The sequence below is a fragment of the Amblyomma americanum genome, chromosome 1 (genome assembly GCF_052857255.1).
Source record: "Amblyomma americanum isolate KBUSLIRL-KWMA chromosome 1, ASM5285725v1, whole genome shotgun sequence".
Lineage (NCBI taxonomy): Eukaryota > Metazoa > Arthropoda > Arachnida > Ixodida > Ixodidae > Amblyomma > Amblyomma americanum.
Window position 1 is genome coordinate 159828710 of NC_135497.1, and position 19576 is coordinate 159848285.

Sequence of the window (19576 nt, forward strand, 5' to 3'; positions counted from 1 at the left end):
CAAGTAACACTGAGAAACATCGACCCATGGTTGCTAGGGCTGTCGCGAAAGTGGCACGCGCGAAACAAACATCCCGGGTTACCATGCAGATTGTGTTTCTGAACTGCGTTTGGCGCGCTTTACTTGCGTCTTGCCGTAACGCGCAATATTTTCCCCGTATTGCTTAGGCTTTCAGCATGTTCAAAAATACATTTCAGAGTGGATTCTTATCAATACTGTACAGCATTGGAAGCAAGCCGCTTCAAATCTGGGATAAGAAGGTAAGATTCGCGCTCGCGCCAAAAGTCTCCGCGGTGCTGTCTGTAGGAAAACATAAGGCAGTGTATTCAGTACTGCGCTGAAATTTCTCCCGCCGCTCGCTTCTGTTCTATGCTACGGAGGGCGATGTGAGAAAAAATGTTCGGCTTTTTCCAAGGCCCCTGCTTCTCGGGGCTTAGCCGCAGCCGGGAGAACTGTCAGGCTGACCCGACACTCGCTAATGATGGGATGCATAGCGCAGCTTGAGAGTAATGATTCTGCTGTTTTTGTGGCCCTTCTCGGTTGCTGAGAACATTAGAGTCAAAATTTTCAGATATCTCATCCGCGCGGCTTGACGCAACCAAAAGCGGAAGTAGCGGAAGCATGTGAACGATAGTCTGCACCCTGGTGCAACAAAAAGTTAAGGGCGGATGGTAGGCTGACGTACGACTCAGTTTGACCTGCCAGCATTCTAGCTTTCGTTTGACAAAACATTATAAAATATCATGATCGCTTGTAAAGCATATCTGTTTCCTGCACTCAAGTTTCATTCGAAAATCCCCAAGCGTACTGATGTTGATGCTGGTTGTGCACTTTGTGTTCTTCCTGCCAAGACAAATTTATTTTTACATAAAAACTTGTCATGCAAATGCAGTGTTGGTTCAGTATGTGTGGCAGGCATGTAGTAAACGCTGAGAAAAAAAAAGAATCATGGTCAAAGGTCTTTCGGTTGCAGTGAAAATTGCCTTGCATGCACAAAAAATAGGGTTCTCAGAAAGTGCAGCTTGAAATTTGGACGCACATTTTTTATAGTGTAAATAGTTTATGTATATTACCTCTCCCCCTATCCTCTTTTCCTGTCCTCTCACCTCTTTCATTTCATTTCTCCATTCTAACATCATGGAATCGCAGCGCTGGCAGACAAGGACACAGGGAGGACACAAACACACACTTACGCTGCACTGTCAACATTATTTTGAGCTTGTCTGAACCGTGCCTTATATGTAACAGAAGGGCATTAACACGCAAGCACATCTACTGCATAGATACGATGGGGATAGTCTCAGTCACATTTTGATAGTGCATTCAGGGAGGGTTTGATCCCGACAAAAAACACCGACACGAGAAAAAAAAAAACGCAAAGCAGTCAAGGCTCGGTCGAGAATTTCCAAACGCGAACGCACCAAAAAAAGGTAACAAGGAAAAGGCCAGGCATAAACGTAATTGGAAAAAAGCGAGACATTAAAAACAGGCGAACAATCGGTATAAAATCAAGTAAAAAAATGGCATAGATGGGGCAACAATTAACAGGCAAAAATTCATGAAAAAGATAAAAACGTATAACAAGGGTGCGGGCTAAAAAATTAACACAGCCAAAAAATTCAACGGGGCACTAAAAGCAGGATAAGGATGATGTAAGTGAGGCAACAATTAACAGGCCAAACAAATAGATGTGATGAGAGCTGAGATGGGTGCCGAAAACGGTTAAGGTGGCCTCGAGAACAGTACAATCATACTGACCCAGACAGGTATGCGATCTCTTTTTCTAAAAGGGCTACTGAAGGCACGCTGACTCAGCCTGCTTTCAGGTTGTCAATGATGGCTGCTTCAATTATTTCTCGAGTTAGCTGGTTTATGTTTTTTGCCAAGATTCTGCTGTTCGCAAAGATTGGAGGGCGGCTCTTGCAGGGTGAGCAGTCACGACAGTGGATGGCCAAGTTGCTTGATTTTTTATCTTTCACGTTAAAGTTGTGCTCCTGCAGTGACCAACCGAACGAAGGAAAGAATGCACAATAAGACATAAAGACCCGTATGTCTCGTGCGCCTCGGGAGTTGTCTACTCTATCCCTCTGTCCTGTGGCAAAGAATACGTTGGACAGACAGGCCGCTGTTTGAAAAAAAGACTGCAGGAGCACAACTTGAACGTGAAAGACAAAAAATCAAGCAACTTGGCCATCCACTGTCGTGACTGCTCACCCTGCAAGAGCCTCCCTCCATTCTTTGCGAACACCAGAATCTTCGCAAAAAACATAAACCAGCTAACTCGAGAAATAATTGAAGCAGCCATCATTGACAACCTGAAAGCAGGCTGCGTCAGCGTGCCTTCAGTAGCCCTTTTAGAAAAAGAGATCGCATACCGGTCTGGGTCACTATGATTGTACTGTTCTCGAGGCCACCTTAACCGTTTCCGGCACCCATCTCAGCTCTCATCACATCTTTTTTTTTTGGCCTGTTAATTGTTGCCTCACTTACGTCATCCTTTTATCTGCTTTTAGTGCCCCGTTGAATTTTTTGGCTGTGTTAATTTTTTAGCCTGCACCCTTGTTATACGTTTTTATCTTTTTCGTGAATTTTTCCATGTTAATTGTTGCCCCATCTATGCCATTTTTTTACTTGATTTTATACCGATTCTTCGCCTGTTTTTAATGTCTCGCTTTTTTCCACTTATGTTTATGCCTGGCCTTTTCCTTGTTACCTTTTTTTGGTGCGTTCGCGTTTGGAAATTCTCGACCGAACCTTGACTGCTTTGCGATTTTTTTTTCTTTCGTGCCGGTGTTTCTTATCGGGATCAAACCCTCCCTGAATGCACTATCAAAACGTGACTGAGACTATCCCCGTCGTATCTGTACAGTAAATGCACTTGCATGTTAATGCCCCTCTGTTTCATATAAGGCACGGTTCAGACAAGTTCAAAATGAAGTTGACAGTTAAGCGCAAGTGTGTGTGTTTGTGTCCTCCTTGTGTCCTTGTCTGCCAGCGCTGCGATTCCATGATGTTCGATCACCACCAACTCGCCCAGCAACATACCCTGCATAAGTTCTCCATTCTGCCTGCTATCCTTTATTTCCGCTGTCCTAGCCCAAGTGCATCGATGGCAGATGCCTGGGCTAGCAAAAATCTTTTCCTTTCTTTTTATTATTATTTTAATAAAACCACTTACTAGTACCTTTGGTCGCGCAGTCAGAGTGCTAAAGTGTGTCTTTTGCATAGCCTTCAGCATCGTTAGTTACTTTGACTGCCTGTGAACCTTCCTTGCCACATGCCTTCATCTTCCTTTTCTTGCTCTCAACAGAGGCCTCAAAATCTGTCCTTGTTCCCCAGGTGTTGTCAGTGGTTCAGTGCCACATCACAAAGCACAACTGCTGTAGCATACTGATTTCTTTAGAACTCTGAAGTCGGCAGAAAAATGCCTTCACATTGTATTTGGAAAGCACAAAGCAGCGTCCAAGTTCTGTAAATTAAAAAAAACTAGGCTTCATGACAAACTATACAGCTGATGGCAATCCAACACTACAGCAGTGCCAGGCATCCTATATTGAAATATTCAGAAGCAGAAACATGTTGTGCCATATCTACTATCAGCTTTATTAAAAAAAATCGTTTTATCACCTTTCCTTTGTTTTGAAGTAAAAAAAGCTATACAAATGACGCCTTCTTCATGTTATACCTAATTTGAATAGTTCAATGGCATATTTGATACTGCTTTTAAATATGTTCCAGCACTCAATGAGCATATGCTATTTAGAGGATATATTCATCAGGAATTCTGGCATCTTTTAAGAGCAAGATTTGAAAAAAAGACATTTTTGGTCAATTTTTTCTTTCATCACACCGTAACCTAAGCTTCTTGTAGTCTGCAGGCCGTGTGCTGGTGCTCCCAAATCTAACTGAGCATGCCCATTATGTGCATTGCTTCCTGACCACATTTAGTCTTTTTTGCACTTCATTTTATTTTGCCAATAGTACTGTCCCAGTGGACTGCATTCAGTGTTCAATATGCTGAAATTCCATGCCACAATTTTTTTACACTGTTTTGAGGTCTTGTATACTCTATTTTGGCCATTATTTGGCTCACATATAGATGGTCTCAAAAGTATCACCTAAATGCATTTCTGCTTGCAGTTACTTGCAACACAAGCGACTGTCATATTTGTATTGACGAAAGTTTACAACACTTTTGTGGCACGATATCTCCAGATCGCTTTCTTTCCTGAAAGACAGCCATCAGAATACCACAATTTCCATGGCAAAATGTCGCCTCGATTCCAGTCAGAGTAGAGTGCCGGGAGAATTTCAGCTTGGTTATTCTTCTGTCTGCCGGCAGAATAGACACTGCTAAACAAAATATGCTGATTTTCATAGTGTTCTGGTAACTTCATCAGGCTTCAATGTTCACAGGTTAGAAATGGCCACATCAAAAGGATCACTGACAACGACATCCAGTCCTTTGTGCTTGAGATTCTCGGCACAAATGTGAGGTGAGAGCTCCAGCTTGTTTTTGACCACATGAGTGCCTTTTGTACTACTGTAATTATACCTACTCAATTTTCTTGCTGTCCTTGTTCTCTTTCAAAATGTTAGCACGACTTTCATCACGTGTCCCGCTGATCCTAGAAAGACTCTGGGCATCCGGCTTCCCTACCTCATCATGATTATCAAGAATATGAAGAAATATTTTACGTTTGAAGTACAGGTAACTACCAAGAGTTTAGACTGTTCGACTGATCCTTGATGCTGTGTTACACTGTGCTTTCTATGTTCAAACTTTTTTTACTGCACTCACCACATTAATGACTGAAAATGGAAGTGATCAGCGCAACCACATTCATATTAGTGCCCATGCTGGGTATTGTCTATGAGTACTATCAATGTAAGTGAAATAGTTGCTCTTAAGGAGAGTTCTTAAGGGAATAATGGCGCAGCATCAAGTGACTAGGAGAGCAGGAGAGCACACACACACACAAGCGCCAACTCACAACTTTATTGTTTGGCTGCCACTATGCCAAATTTATACCAAGCAACACACCCCAAACTGTAAACAATAATAAAACAGTGATGCACATGGACGCGATGTGCGAAGCAGCAAATCATTATATCGCACAAGGCAAACAACATGACAAGTGCACTAAGCTATACCGCAGCACGTGGAACATCCCTGTCGCAGATGACTGACTAGAAAAAGCATGAGGTAAAAGATGGGAAGAAAACAAGCTAAAACCTAAACGAATCACGAACATATCACCGAAAAAAAAATCTTGACGGAAGGCCGCTTCACAAAAGTCAGGGGAATGACAAAGAAAGACTAAACGCGCTAAACACATGAGAATGAACCTAAAACGCCAACAGAACACGGCTAAAGACTCAGTGAATAACAAGACGCATAAAACAAAACTACAAAGCCAACAAGAGCATGGCTAAATCCCATGAAAGTGAATAAAAGGAAACTTGGTATAAAAGCGCAAAAAACACTAAGCATGCTAACACGGTCTCGGGGTCCCGTACGACGAGAAAAGGACAACACAATCAAAACCCGTCAGTTAGGTTTGCCACCTCGAGAGCGCTCACGTTTGGTGAGGAAGGTTAATTCTTTTTTCGTTAGGCAGATTGATGCCGCGCTGATACAGGTCTTCTCAGCTCACGCTATTTCTTGCGCTTCTACAATTTCGCGGGTAAGCTGATCTGTGTGCTTGTAAATAACAGAGCATTTCTTCAGTAGCGCCCTACACTTGCAGGACCTGCAGTGTTTGGCTAAATGGCATTCAATTGCCAATTGACATAATTTCCTGCGATGTTCTTTCAGACACTCGTCGAGGCACCTTCCTGTTTCGCCTATGTAGCTGGCATCACATATTAGAGGGATCTTGTAAACAACTCCTTCAGAACAGGCTACGAATTTGTTCTCATGGTTGATCACGCACTCCAGCTTCGCTTTCTTGACAGGATTTCTTACAAAGGGCAGAAAGTTTGACAGGAGCGGAACATACCACTCTGGACTTTCGCACAAGCTCCGATCTTTTTGAGGTTGTGTGAAACGCCATGAACTTATGTTATCACTAAATGGTCGAGCTGTGCGCTCGACCATTTAGTGCAGAGTATCGGGAAAAGCAAAACTGATTTTCTGGAAGTGTTTTTCTCTGCGAAAACACATAAGGCTGACTGCCCGTCACGTGTGATTTTTTCGGAGGTGGGGACGTGGCAGAAGTGTGTTGCGCTGTACTTACAAAGCAACCTGGGAATGTTAGCAAGTGAAGACCCTTTTCTGGTTAGGGATTCCTAGTCAGTCATTGGTTTTTTACAAACGCACGGTTGCAGAATGCTCTGGGCTTTCTCGGTTGACGTCAAAGATTTATATTATTCCTTGCCGCATCACGAAATTCTGTCGTGCATACAAGAGTGCATAGACCACCACGGCTCGGTAAGATTTCAAAACGCCGCTGGTGTGAACAGGTCTGCCTTTTAAGAACTTTTGCAATTCTATCTAACATCCACTTTCGTCTGTCACGACAAGTCGATCCACTTGCAAAAGCAAGGCATCTGCATCGGTTCGTGTATCGGCCCGGTTCTCAGTGACCTGGTTTTGGCCCACCGTGACATGGCTGTGGTGAAGCAACTTGACTCCGGCGTGACAAAGGTGTTCCACTATGTAGACGATTACTTAGTTATACTGGAAGCGCAAAATGAGGATCTCATTGATAGAACACTGAGCAAGTTCACGACAGGCTTACAGTCCCTGCTACTAACTCATGAACTTCCCACTGAAGGTTCTGTAAGGTTCTTGGACCTCCGCCTGACCTTTAAGGATAACCACATCTGTTGGTGCTATGAACCCAGAGCGAAGAAAGGCGTCTTGCCATACCAGTCAGCCCACTCCAAACTAGTGAAGAGGGCCATTGTGCAACACTGTTTCACCAATGCTCTCAGAAAATTGTGTCATCATGCAATGGACAGAAGCTTCAGTGTGCAAGTCACGTGCCTAAAGACAGCGGGCTATCCGGATCCCTTGTTGGTATCGGTTGCCAAAGGCCTGCACAGGAAATAAAAAGTAGAGGCCAGTCTGAGTGATGAAGAAAAGGATCGACTCAAGGCGAAGAAAAAGGACGAGCTTAAGAAAAGCAAGGTTGCCATGATACCATAACTTCATGGCGTTTCACACAACCTCAAAAAGATTGGAGCTCGTCCAAAAGTCAGAGTGGTATGTTCCGCTCCTGTCAAGCTTTCTGTCCTTTGTAAGAAATCCTGTCCCGTCAAGAAAGCGGAGCTGGAGTGCGTGATCAACCATGAGAACAAATTCGTAGCCTGTTCTGAAGGAGTTGTTTACAAGATCCCTCTAATATGTGATGCCAGCTACATAGGCGAAACAGGAAGGTGCCTCGACGAGTGTCTGAAAGAACATCGCAGGAAATTACGTCAATTGGCAATTGAATGCCATTTAGCCGAACACTACAGGTCCTGCAAGTGTAGGGCGCTACTGAAGAAATGCTCTGTTATTTACAAGCACACAGATCAGCTTAACTGCGAAATTGTAAAAGTGCAAGAAATAGCGCGAGCTGAGAAGACCTGTATCAGCGTGGCATCAATCTGCCTAACGAAAAAAGAATTAACCTTCCTCACCAAACGTGAGCGCTCTAGAGGTGGCAAACCTAACTGACGGGTTTTGATTGTGTTGTCCTTTTCTCGCCATACGGGACCCCGAGACCGTGTTAGCATGCTTAGTGTTTTTTGTGCTTTTATACCAAGTTCCCTTTTATTCACTTTCATGGGATTTAGCCGTGTTTTTGTTGGCTTTGTAGTTTTGTTTTATGCGTCTTGTTATTTACTGGGTGTTTAGCCGTGTTCTGTTGGCGTTTTAGGTTCATTCTCATGTGTTTAGCGCGTTTAGTCCTTCTTTGTCATTCCCCTGATTTTTGTGACACAGCCTTCCGTCAAGATTTTTTCTGCGGTGATATGTTCGTGATTCGTTTAGGTTTTAGCTTGTTTTCTTCCCATCTTTTACATCATGCTTTTTCTAGTCAGTCATCTGCGACAGGGATGTTCCACGTGCTGCGGTAGAGCTTAGTGCACTTGTCATGTTGTTTGCCTTGTGCGATATCATGATTTGCTGCTTCGCACCTCGCGTCCATGTGCATCACTGTTTTATTATTGTTCACAGTTTGGGGCGTGTTGCTTCTTATAAATTTGGCATAGTGGCAGCCAAACAATAAAGTTGTAAGTTGGCGCTTGTGTGTGCGTGTGCTCTCCTGCTTTCCTAGTCAAAAGAATGAGTACAAACTGCGCGAACAAGACAGGACATAAGGCACACAAAAAGACAGACAAAACACAGGCTTCCAACTGATTTTATTTGAGAAAACACATAGTTTTTAAGGCCCGCGAACATTACAAGAAAAACACTATCGCCATAGGGCTCGACGATAGAAAACACCAGCAGAATTTTACAGGACAATCAGAGCCGGTGCGAAACACGAACATGCCCTTCTAAAAACTCTATCTCTTGTCTCTGTAGCGACGAGGGCGAGCTAACGCAGTGTTCACCCCTTTTGGCAATCAGGAACGCCTTGATAACCTCTCTTTCAGTTTTGCTGCGTGCGTTTGAGAGGAAAGCGGTCTTGTCCAGGTAAGGAACGCAGTTGCGGCTGTCACAGCTTTTGCAATGCAATGGTAGATTGCTGCCTGTGCCGGTGTGCATCGTCCTTTTATGCTCCAGGGCTCGCTCATTGAAGCACCGGCCAGTCTGGCCGATGTAAACCCGCCCACAAGATAGAGGTCATCATCATCATCAGCCTTACTACACCCACTGCAGGGCAAAGGCCTCTCCCATGTCTCTCCAATTAACCCTATCCTTTGCCAGCTGCATCCACCCTTTGCCTGCAAACTTCTTAATCTCATCCGCCCACCTAACGTTCTGCCGCCCCCTGCTACGCTTACTTTCTCTTGGAACCCACTCCGTTACCCTTAAAGACCAGCGGTTATCTTGCCTTCGCATTACATGCCCTCATAACCTCGGAGACGCACCTGGTGAACTTGGTCTGATTTTTTTTTTTTTGCACAACCTGCCTTCTGTTCTTGTTTCTTTCTTTTCTTCTGAGAGCAGGGGACATACTTTTTTCAGCTTACAAGGCGCCGAAAACGCGATACGTATTCCGTATTTACCTGCCACCTTCTTGATGCTGTGGGAAAGACAGTGAAAATATAGCATAACGAAGGGAGGGGTCTGGTCTACGCGCTGTACTTTCCTTACTGCATTCTTCAGCCTCTGAAGAAGGCCTTCACATGAGCTGCAAATTGCTTGCTGAGGGTAGCCCGCGGATTCGAGCCGCATAACTTGATTCTGGAAACTTGATGAAAGAGAGTGAGCACATGACTTTTGAAGGGCAAACAAATAACAGGACATAATGATGCTACACTTCACTAACTTAGAATGAGCACTTTTATAAGGTAAGAGGCTTTTGTTATACCTAGGACTGTAAGACCAGCAGACATGAACATCGGAAAAATGCAATGCATTGCATTGCAAAAGCTGTGACAGCCGCAACTGCGTTCCTTACCTGGACAAGACCGCTTTTCTCTCTAACGCACGCAGCAAAACTAAAAGAGAGGTTATCGAGGCGTTCCTGATTGCCAAAAGGGGTGACGACTGTGTTAGCTCGCCCTTGTTGTCGCTATCGAGACAAGAGAGAGAGTTTTTAGAAGGGCATGTTCGTGTTTCACACCAGCTCTGATTGTCCTGTAAAATTCTACTGTTTTCTATCGTTGAGCCCTATGGAGATTGTGTTTTTCTTGTAATGTTCGCGGGCCTTAAAAACCATGTGTTTTCTCAAATAAAATCAGTTGGAAGTCTGCGCTTTGTCTGTCCTTTTGTGTGCCTTACGTCCCATTTTGTTTGCGCAGTTTGTACTCATTCTCTTCATTATGAACCAACTAGCCCACCAGAACGTCCTTGTCCTAGTCACTTGATGCTGCGCCATTATTCCCTTAAGCATGTCTGACCAACTTGCCCAATCTGATACGCTTCTTAAGGAGAGTATTTGTAAGTCTAGCAATTACCAGCACGTTAAAGTGCACACGCATAAGTAGTAATAATATTTAGCTACTATGTGGCTGGTTATACAATGGGGAGAGTTTGGATCTGAAAAATAAAGGAATTTAATGAAATCGATGTTAGAACTTGTTTCTGCTATGCAAGCTGCTCATCATTAGGGTCTAAAGCCAAACAAAATTGTGGCATTGAGGTGAAGCCCGCTGGTTAGTTTTAATGAAAGGTTCCACCTGCAAGCAATTTTCTGTGAGGACAGCGAGTTTTTTTGTTTTTTTGTTCTCAGGTTGGAGGCGTAAAACAGTTATGTTAAAGGCATGCGGAATTTTTGCTTATGCTTGATTGTGCAGCAGCCTCAGCTCAAGGCAGGGATTGTGCGACAAGTTTTGCCTCCTCAGCTGTAACGATGGAATTGGAAAATGTTGCATTCAAACGATAGTTTGGAATGATGCCTTTCTCAGGAGTTCAACACTTTTCAGTATAGTTGCCTCTGCATGCATACTGTCGTGGGAGGATGAGAGCAGTCGTTGGCACCAGTAGTGCACCGAACCTTACAGCCTGGACCTAACCATCAAATTTCTGGCTGTTTCCCAAAATGAAGAAACAACTAAAGGGAGTGCACTTTGCAACATTGACATTGTCAACAGCTGCCTTAATTCTATGAAGGCATGCAAGGACTAGGGCACTGGTGGTGAAAATTTACCATCACTGGCAGGGATCCTGTTGCTGCAAGCAGTGAAGTGCTTCTGGGAAATACCCAACAACCCAGCTTTTATGTGAATGTAACATTGTTTTATCTCATAATAATAAACTTACAGCCAAGGAGGCAAAAACAGCCCTCATATTTATGGGTCAATGCTGCACCTAGGCTAGAAGGCATGATTTACTGGAGCGCTCCGGATTCATTTTGGCCGCCTGGTGTTCATTGTGCACTGAAATCCCAGTGCATGGGTATTTTTGCATTTCACCTCTGTCAAAATATGGCTGCTGCAACTCGAAATCAAAACAATGAACCGAGGAGCATTGTGAACACAAAAGCCACGGAGCCAGTTTAGTAGTATGTGGAACAAGCTTGCCTTGTTAACCATTTGATTCCATGCAAGATCTGCTTAATTTTCAACTTCCTCTTGGGCTTTAGCATGCGACATTAGTGGCTCAATATGGTTAATTGCATTACTACTTCTGCAAAAGGGTAAAAACAAATTACACTAAAGAGTTGTAAACATGTGACAAGGCCATGAATTGAGCCATTCGGTGCATGTTTGCAAGGGGGTTCAGTAGCAAAAAGGACAAAATGCGAGATAAAAAATGGACAGGACAGGCACTGGTTCCATCCATTTCTGGCCTCATATCCTGCTCTACTTGCAAGTATGGACACGAAATTGCATAGTGATTTCTCTTTTGCTGGGTCACAGAAATTCCTTAGTTGGCTCATCTAAATGTTTACAATGCACTTCTTTGTTTACTGGAGAATTAATTTTTATTGTAGCTATTACATCGACTGCTGAATCAGCATAAATAAAAAGGCAAATTTTTGCATGGACGATGGCTTTTAGGCTGCTACACTATTCCCACGTACTAAGCAACAAAGAAATGAAAGTTCAAACTTGTTCATGGATAAGAGGGAGTAGAGTTTCTATCTGGGCTAGTTGGTGAACATGCATTGTAGGAAGCGGAACTGTGGTAAACACTCGCAAAAAGTTAAGTTAGGGCACTTAAGACTACTTAGGTGCTGTGAATGCGAAAGCATGCACGTGGGGAATTTGCCTGCAGCATGCTCAAATCAAATCAAAATCACGCAATGGCGTACTACTCTAATGCAGTGGCCAGCAAAGCTGATCTGTTCGCTCTGCCCGAATGGAAGTTCATGAAGACGACTATACCCAAACCCAGCGCGAGAGACTGGCAGTTTAGCGCGAGGGGTGTTGTGGAGCGGTGATGGTGCAATGCTCTAATGAAGTGGCAAGCGAAGCTGGCCTGTTCACGCTGGCCTGGGTTCGAAGCTCACTTCGGGATGGATGTATGGACGGGCAGGCGGGCGGGCGGGTGGAAAAACTTTATTTTCTTCACAACGCATGTGTGGACGATTCCATGCTAGATGGCCATCAACCCATGGCTGACGGCGACCTAGGTGGCCCACTCCACGGCCCTGGTCTGGACGACCGGGTCTGAGCTGGTCAACACGGCCTCCCACTCCTCAAGAGAAGGATAACACATAATATCTGCCGGTGGTGGCGCTATGCTACAGCTCCATAATATGTGGTCATAGGTTGCCAGTTCCTGACACCATCTGCATTCTGGCTGAATGTCTGGGTAGAATTTGCTTAACATGTATGGGTTGAAGAACGATCTCGTCTGCAATCTTCTCCAGACACATTCCTGCGCCTTTACCAGTTGCTTTACAAATTCTCCGCTCAAGTCTGTAATGGTTAGTAATGTCATAAAAAGACACCAGCCCATCTCTCGTGGACCTCCCCGGAACGTCCGGCTCACCTGCTCGGCTGACGAAACCTCAAGCATTCATGTGAGCCATTTCGTTCTCAGGGTTCCCAGAGTATGCCGGTACACAGACAATTTCCACCTCTGTAGTCCCTCGCCCCGTGGATTTAGCAATCGCGCCACAGTGACAGATATTCTGCTGCCCCTCACCAAATTTCGGATGGTTATTTTTGAGTCACTGAAAATCAGGTCAGCTTTAGTACTAGCTATAGCTAGTGCTATCGCCGCCTCCTCTGCTGTTTCTGAGGAGCTAGTTTTGACTGATCCAGAGGTGACCAAGCGTCCCCGCCCGTCCACCACCGCAACTGCAAATGCGTCCTTGTCCTTATACTCTGCGACATTCACATAGACTGCCCTGTTGTACTTCCTGTACTTAGCATGTAAAGCTCTGGCTCTTGCCTTCCTGCAGTCCTTGTGATGTATCGGATGCATATTTTTGGGCAAAGGTTTTATGTACAAGCCCTTGTGCATTTCCCGCCACACCTGAATTTTCTCGTTCCTGGCTGGGGCATCAACTCCAATGCCGATCCTCTCCAATATGTCCCTTCCTGCTCTCGTTTTTGAAAGTCTACTGAGTTGAATCACCAAATGCGCCTCCCGCAGTTCTTCCAGGGTGTTCTGCACCCCTAATCCCAGCAACCTTTCAGTAGAATCATTGTTAGGCAACCCAAGGGCCACCTTATACGCCTGCCTAATCATAGCATCCACCTTGCCTTTCTCCGTCGCATCCATCTGCATATAAGGCGTCGTGTACACTATTCTACTGAGCACAAACGCCTGTACCAGCTTACACAAGTCCTTTTCCTTGACCTCTCGCTTACGAGTGGGGATTCTCCTGATCAGCCTCATGATAGCAGTGACCATATTTTTAAGCCTTTCCAAGAGCCGCCGCGGTGGCTCAGTGGTTATGGCGCTCGGCTGCTGGCCCGAAAGATGCGGGTTCGATCTTGGCCGCGGCGGTTGAATTTCGATGGAGGCGAAATTCTAGAGGCCCGTGTACTGTGCGATGTCAGTGCACGTTAAAGAACCCTAGGTGGTCGAAATTTCCGGAGCCCTTCACTACGGCGTCTCTCATAGCCTGAGTCGCTTTGGGACGTTAAACCCCATAAACCATAAGCCTTTCCAAGGCCTCCCTATTCTTCCTATTAGTCTGCAGATACAGACCGAGGATCCTGATCGTTTGGACCTCAGCAACCGGCGCTCCCCCCACTTTCACCTCTAGTGGGAGTGGTGGCACATAGTGCCTCGCATGTATCCCTTTTGGTTTATCCCTAAGCACAAAAAGCTCAGACTTGGGCTGAGAGCACGAGAGTCCTGTCTCCCCTGCTAGCTCCTCCACAATATCCACTGCCTGTTGTAGAGTTTCCTCCAATTGTGCTTCGCTGCCCCTGGTCACCCATAGAGCAATGTCATCCGCAGAAAATGTATGTTTAAGTCCCGATATCTCTTCCAGCCTCAGCGGTATCTTGATCAAGGCGAGATTAAACAGGAACGGCGATAAAACCGACCCATGTGTCACCCTGCCCACCAGCGGGAAGAGATCCGATTTCACTTCTCCGACTACACTCTCCGCAGACCTACCCTCCAGAAATGATCTGATGTACTGGAAGGTTCTACCTCCCGGTCCTATGCCCGATAGGTTCCTTAATATTGCCTTATGGGTAACATTGTCAAAGGCCTTAGTTGGGGCTCAGTTAGGTCGAGTCCTAACATAGCCTTGGTGCCCGTGCCGTACCCAGGATCAACGACGTCCTTTTTGAGCTGTATCATGACTTCCTGCGTTGATAATTTAGCCCTGAAGACAATCATCATTTCAGGTATCAACTCCTTGTCCTCCACATAACCCTGAAGCCTGTTGAGGACCACATGCTCCATGAGTTTGACCAAGCAGGACGTCAGCGAGATGGGACGCAGACAGACCTTCTTCCCTGGTTTAGGAATGAATGTAATCCTAGCATGCTTCTAGGTTTTCCTCTCCCGTGTAATCAGGCAAGCAACCGCCCGCCTCGCCGTTTCTCTAACGACTTTGGAGTTCGTGTATAAACTCTGCAGTCGTGCCTTGATACCGATGCACTAACCTAGCCATTTGCCCTTTCTGCGCAGACTTGGTTGCCGCTGGATCTAAAAGGTGCCTCAACAACTGCCATGTTTTCTTGCATCCGAAATTCCCATTCATCCGGTCACAAATCTGCCCCCACTGTTTGCACTGCAAGTCCAACGTGTAGGTTTCGATTTCTTGTTCTGGCTTGGCCACCTTCCTACGGAGGACCCCATTATGCCTTTGTTTCCTCCACCTTCGAAGGAGACTCGCATGTGCTTCCCAATGTGTAACAGTCTAGAGTCCGCCGGAACCTCTTCTGTAGTACCCTTCACGGCCTGCTTAAGCGCCTCAACCCAGGTTCCCAAGTCCTCGATTTCTCCATTCACTGTGTCTTTCCTGACTTTCTGAAATCTGTCCAAATCCGTCACTCTAGTTCTTTTCACTTTGTCTTTGTGTTTAGCAGCAATAAATACCGTGGAAAGGACATAGTGATCACTTCTCAGTGGCTGTCCCATGTTTACCCACTTTGCATCCCTAATACCCTTCACAAATGTTAGGTCTGGAGATGCGTCTGCTCACTCTTTTGCCTATCCTTGTATGATCTAGCGGGTTGTTCAAGATCGTCCATCGCAGGTCCTGAGCTACCTGCCAAAGCCTATTTCCCCTTGGGCTGGCTCAGATGTAGCCCCACTCCGGATAAGGCGCATCAGGAGATGTTTTATTTAAGATTTTTTTTTTCTTTTGTGATGATGAAGGTACTGTCGATGATGTCATGAAGTCACGTGGGTTCTCAGACCGTCAGGCGTGGACAACTACGACAACGCCGAATTTTCCGCCTCGCGAGCCATATAATGTTTTCGCATTAATAATAAGTTGCAAGTCTGCGCACGCCCTGTCTACTTCCCTCTTTTGTCCCACACCTGCTAGTGCAGCACTGCTGCCTACAATACAGAAGGCAATTAGTAGCATTTGTTATGAGCTTGGGCATTTGTAACTGAAAAGGTGCTTATAATGTAGGCAAGGCAGTTAGTTTGAGCTTGTAAGAATTCGGGAAGTTTTTACTGTACGAAATGCACTCTGCAGACCTAATTTGCCAAATGCTCAGCTCGTGAAAAGATAGAAAAATAAATGCATATAGAACATTATGCTGTTAGCTGTGATCTTGTGTACATTGAAGTGCTTTCGGGTATGCCATTAGATGTTGCCTTATTGCACAGATTCTAGATGACAAGAATGTCCGTCGGCGTTTCCGCGCTAGCAACTTCCAAAGCACAACAAGGGTGAAGCCTTTCATATGCACGATGCCCATGCGCCTGGATGAAGGCTGGAACCAGATTCAGTTCAACCTAGCAGATTTCACACGCCGTGCCTATGGAACAGGCTACGTGGAAACATTGCGAATGCAGGTATGCAGCTTGCTTCCTTGGTAGCCTATGCCATGGTTGTAATATAGCATTTACTCTTTTCTGTTGCAGCTTACCCCATCCAGAAGAGTGTGGTGGGGGGCTAGTTGGTATGACATTCTGAACTTAAAAACTGCGCAAAGGATGGCGCAGTTGTTTGCACAGCTTTTAGTTTTATGGAGCTTACCTCATGTATCAAATTTCATGTGGGTTTAAAATTGTGTTGCCTTTGTGAAATTTGTACTTTTGATTTTGTGGCTTGATTTTGTGGCTTGTGTTCGACCTTGGCTTCGTGCAGTAATTGTGGGTTATATGGATTTGACTTTTCAGGTTAAACTTAAAAAATGTAAGGTACACAGAATTCAATTTTTGAAACTGTCTTAACCAGCAAAGGTCAGCATCCATGACATGCAAGCCGCAGCGAGCTGGCAATTGAGTTGGAGTGTACTTAGCCAAAAGAGAAAATTAACAAAGTGCAGAAGCTAGGGGAGCGGCGCGACAGTGTACTTTGGATTAAGTAGCGCATTTGTGTGCTTTGCAGTATTCCTTAGTTGCATTGCATGCCTCTGAAGAGAAAGAGGCTCCAGCTCGCCACCAAGCTTTGTTTGCTAACTTAGCACCATTCTCTGTCATAACCAAAGGCAGTTGCTTGGTTAACCCTTTAAGACACTTTGTACAGACCTGGATACATTATGAACTCTCAGCTTTTCCTCAGAGTGCGCTCTAGCAATCGCTATCTTCATTTCAGGTGAATTTAGTATCCTTCACTTAGCAAATAAGAGGCTTTTTTATGGCAGTTAGTGAAGACAGCAAGAATTATTTCACAAAACAATAAGCTTGGTAGCACATCTTCCGCCAATTTCTTGCCGATAGGTTTTGCTGCCAGTACTAATGTAATTTTATTTTTTTGAATTTCATGTATCATGTGCATCTTTGAAATACAAAATGATTCCACGATTCCTAGGGTGTTTATTTCATAAATCTTGTTGTTTTGAAGTTAGTTTCCAATTTGACAGTTTATCAAATTTTGTATGTCCGTGTAAAACTGAACCATTGACATTTTTCATTCGAAATCTAGCGAATTGAATTTCTTGAGGACTCTGTGTGCTATTTAGGCCGAAATTAAAAAAAAAATAAAATCATAAATGGCGTCTGAAAAAGTTAAGCAGGTTTCTCCGCTGCATGCAAAGACACAGCTCGTTTCATAAGAGTCATGAAAAAGTGTCATGTTCTGACTATTGTGACAGTTAATCAGCAGTCCTATTGCTGTCGTCAACACGCATACTACCTGTTCCTCCGCCCTTTTCTTCAACCCTATGCAACAGCCTTGCGATGACATTGCAAATTTTAGAAATCAACTTCCACTTGCGTTTTTGTCTAACAATTCCATCATTAAATATATTTCCGTCTGCAAGCAGCTATAAGTTATTTACCAGTAATTAATGACCATTTGCATGTTAATTACTGTTAAATCAATCAAATGCTACAAAAGCCAAGGTAGACTCCTGACTTTTAACCACACGTTTACCATATTATATCTGAAAAATGCCGATAATTCAAATAATAAATGAAGTTCACTGAAAAAAAAAATGAAAACTGCGTTCTGAAATAAACGCCAAAAAAGTCCACTGAATATATTTGAAAAATAAAATAAATATTTAAGAAATAAAACACAACCCCCTAGTTATATACCCCTATTATGGCATAGTAGGAGTTGTGTGAAAAGTGACAACTTACTGGGTGAATTGTTTGTAACTAACTGCAGCTCACCCTTTCCTGAGCTGTGTTCCAGAGTCCACAAAAGTTTCAGAGTTCACCTGTAAAATACAATTCTGCGATGCTTTAAAATTACCTTTTGGGTCTTTCCAGATACATGCAAACTGCCGCATTCGGCGAGTGTACTTTGCAGACCGCCTGTATTCTGAAGATGAGTTGCCTGCAGAGTTCAAGCTGTACCTACCAGTTCAAGCCAGGGCTAAAGTTTGAACTTTCTTGTCATGTGCTCAAGCACTACTGTGACCACTTGTACAGCTTTTGCCATAGACATCATTAAAAAGAGGATGTACACTTTGCCACCAAGATTCTTGACCAAATGATAGCTGTGGCACTGAAATAAGTCAACAAAACATCACTGCTTTTATAGAGATTAGCAGAAACAATTCCTTTAATGACTTTTTCTTGAACCAATTCACCTATACTCCATCTCGCAAGTCTTTTGCAGCACTGTAAAGGCTGCGGCGATCCAAGCCAATCCAAACAGCATGCTCTGCAAAGCGTGTTCCTCCGTGCCCCTCACCCCACGACTGGCGGCTCCATCCCTGGCAAGAAAAGCGCAGGAGACTCGGCCAACCACGGCCGGGCTCGAGTAGACTGGCCATGGGCAGACTCGGCAGACGCCATGTTTACAAATGTCGGCACACCACTTCGCAGCAGGCCTCCGCAGAGCTTTCTGCTAATTTAACGAGTGAAGAAAACGCTCGCTGTACTTTTAAAACACCATCCTGAACTACTTTCAGTTACTGCAGTAATTGTTTGAAAAGTAGTCAGCACTGCTGAAATATTTAAGGGACTATGTGGTCTTCTTTGGCTCTGATTGGACGAGAGAGTGCTGCCTTTCGTAGTGCTGCAAACATCTTGCAAAATGAAGTATAGCAGCCGTGCGTCAAAGCTCCAACAATGCTGGATGTGACAGCAAACCTACTGGGCCCGCCCCTGCCTATTGCCTGCACGAGCAGACGTTTTTCATGTGCTCTTGCTTTTTTGTGCACTCTATTTCTTTCAACTGTCTTGTGTCCACACCTAAAGATCCGCAGACTGCATCACTGTCTGCTTCTATGAGTGAGGCAGCTAGCACAATCCAGGAGAATGCTGGTGTACTGCTGTATGCAAAGGTGTGTAAAGGGGGAAGAGAGGGAGATGATCAGTAGCACAGAATATGGATTCATCCAGTGCAACCATCATTGCTGTTGTAGGTGCTTGCAAGGGGCAATTTTCCTTTCCCTTCTTTCCTTCAACCATTTTATGGACAGTTATTGTGAGACAAGCCCAGTGTTTAAAAAAAAATGAAATTGGTTTCGAGGAAAGGAAAGGTGCAGTAACTTTTGCTTTTGCTAGGTTGGATTCTTTATTCCGTGGACTGATAATGCATTCAGTGTCGCAGTGTATTCCGAGACGAAACCTCATCAGGCATCCACTAAGCGCCTTTTGCCTCATAAGCCATGGCAGTACTTTGTGAATTCCCTGCGACTATTTTTGCTTTGTACACGCCAGTTTGATCAAAATAGACAAACTGTCACCCTCTATGGATACTTCAGCTGTGCTGTGAGGGAAGGGGTGGAGTGAGAAAGAGGCGCTGTAGTAGAAAAAATGATTAATTTTGCCCACCTGGATTTCTTTGATGGGCACTGACACTGCACGACACATAGGCACTCTTAGAGTTTCGATGTTTTGCATTTTGCCTCCATCGAAATGCGGCTGCCACAGCCAGGATTTTATTCCACGTCCTCATGGTCAGCAATGTCACTGAGAAGGCAGTGCCTGAAGCCTGACGCCAAGACCTGTTTACTCAGTAAAATGTAAACAAAG

At 44.6% G+C, this 19576-nt stretch overlaps 1 protein-coding gene and 1 pseudogene across 2 annotated transcripts; one reads left to right on the plus strand and one right to left on the minus strand.

Moving 5' to 3' along the window:
- Nucleotides 1–15: 15 nt before the first annotated feature.
- On the plus strand, nt 16–19291 carry LOC144114051 (cilia- and flagella-associated protein 20-like). 2 transcript variants are annotated; one of them, XM_077647502.1, is made up of 5 exons: nt 16–260; nt 4417–4496; nt 4600–4711; nt 15806–15994; nt 17861–19291. In XM_077647502.1, the coding sequence occupies exons 1-5, from the start codon at nt 177–179 to the stop codon at nt 17975–17977; spliced, it is 582 nt and encodes a 193-aa protein (XP_077503628.1). In that variant the 5' UTR covers nt 16–176; the 3' UTR covers nt 17978–19291. The 2 variants fall into 2 exon arrangements, with proteins under 2 accessions (XP_077503628.1, XP_077503629.1); XM_077647503.1 differs by having other exon boundaries at nt 18203–19291.
- On the minus strand, nt 12143–13411 carry LOC144114050 (uncharacterized; annotated as a pseudogene).
- Nucleotides 19292–19576: the final 285 nt, after the last annotated feature.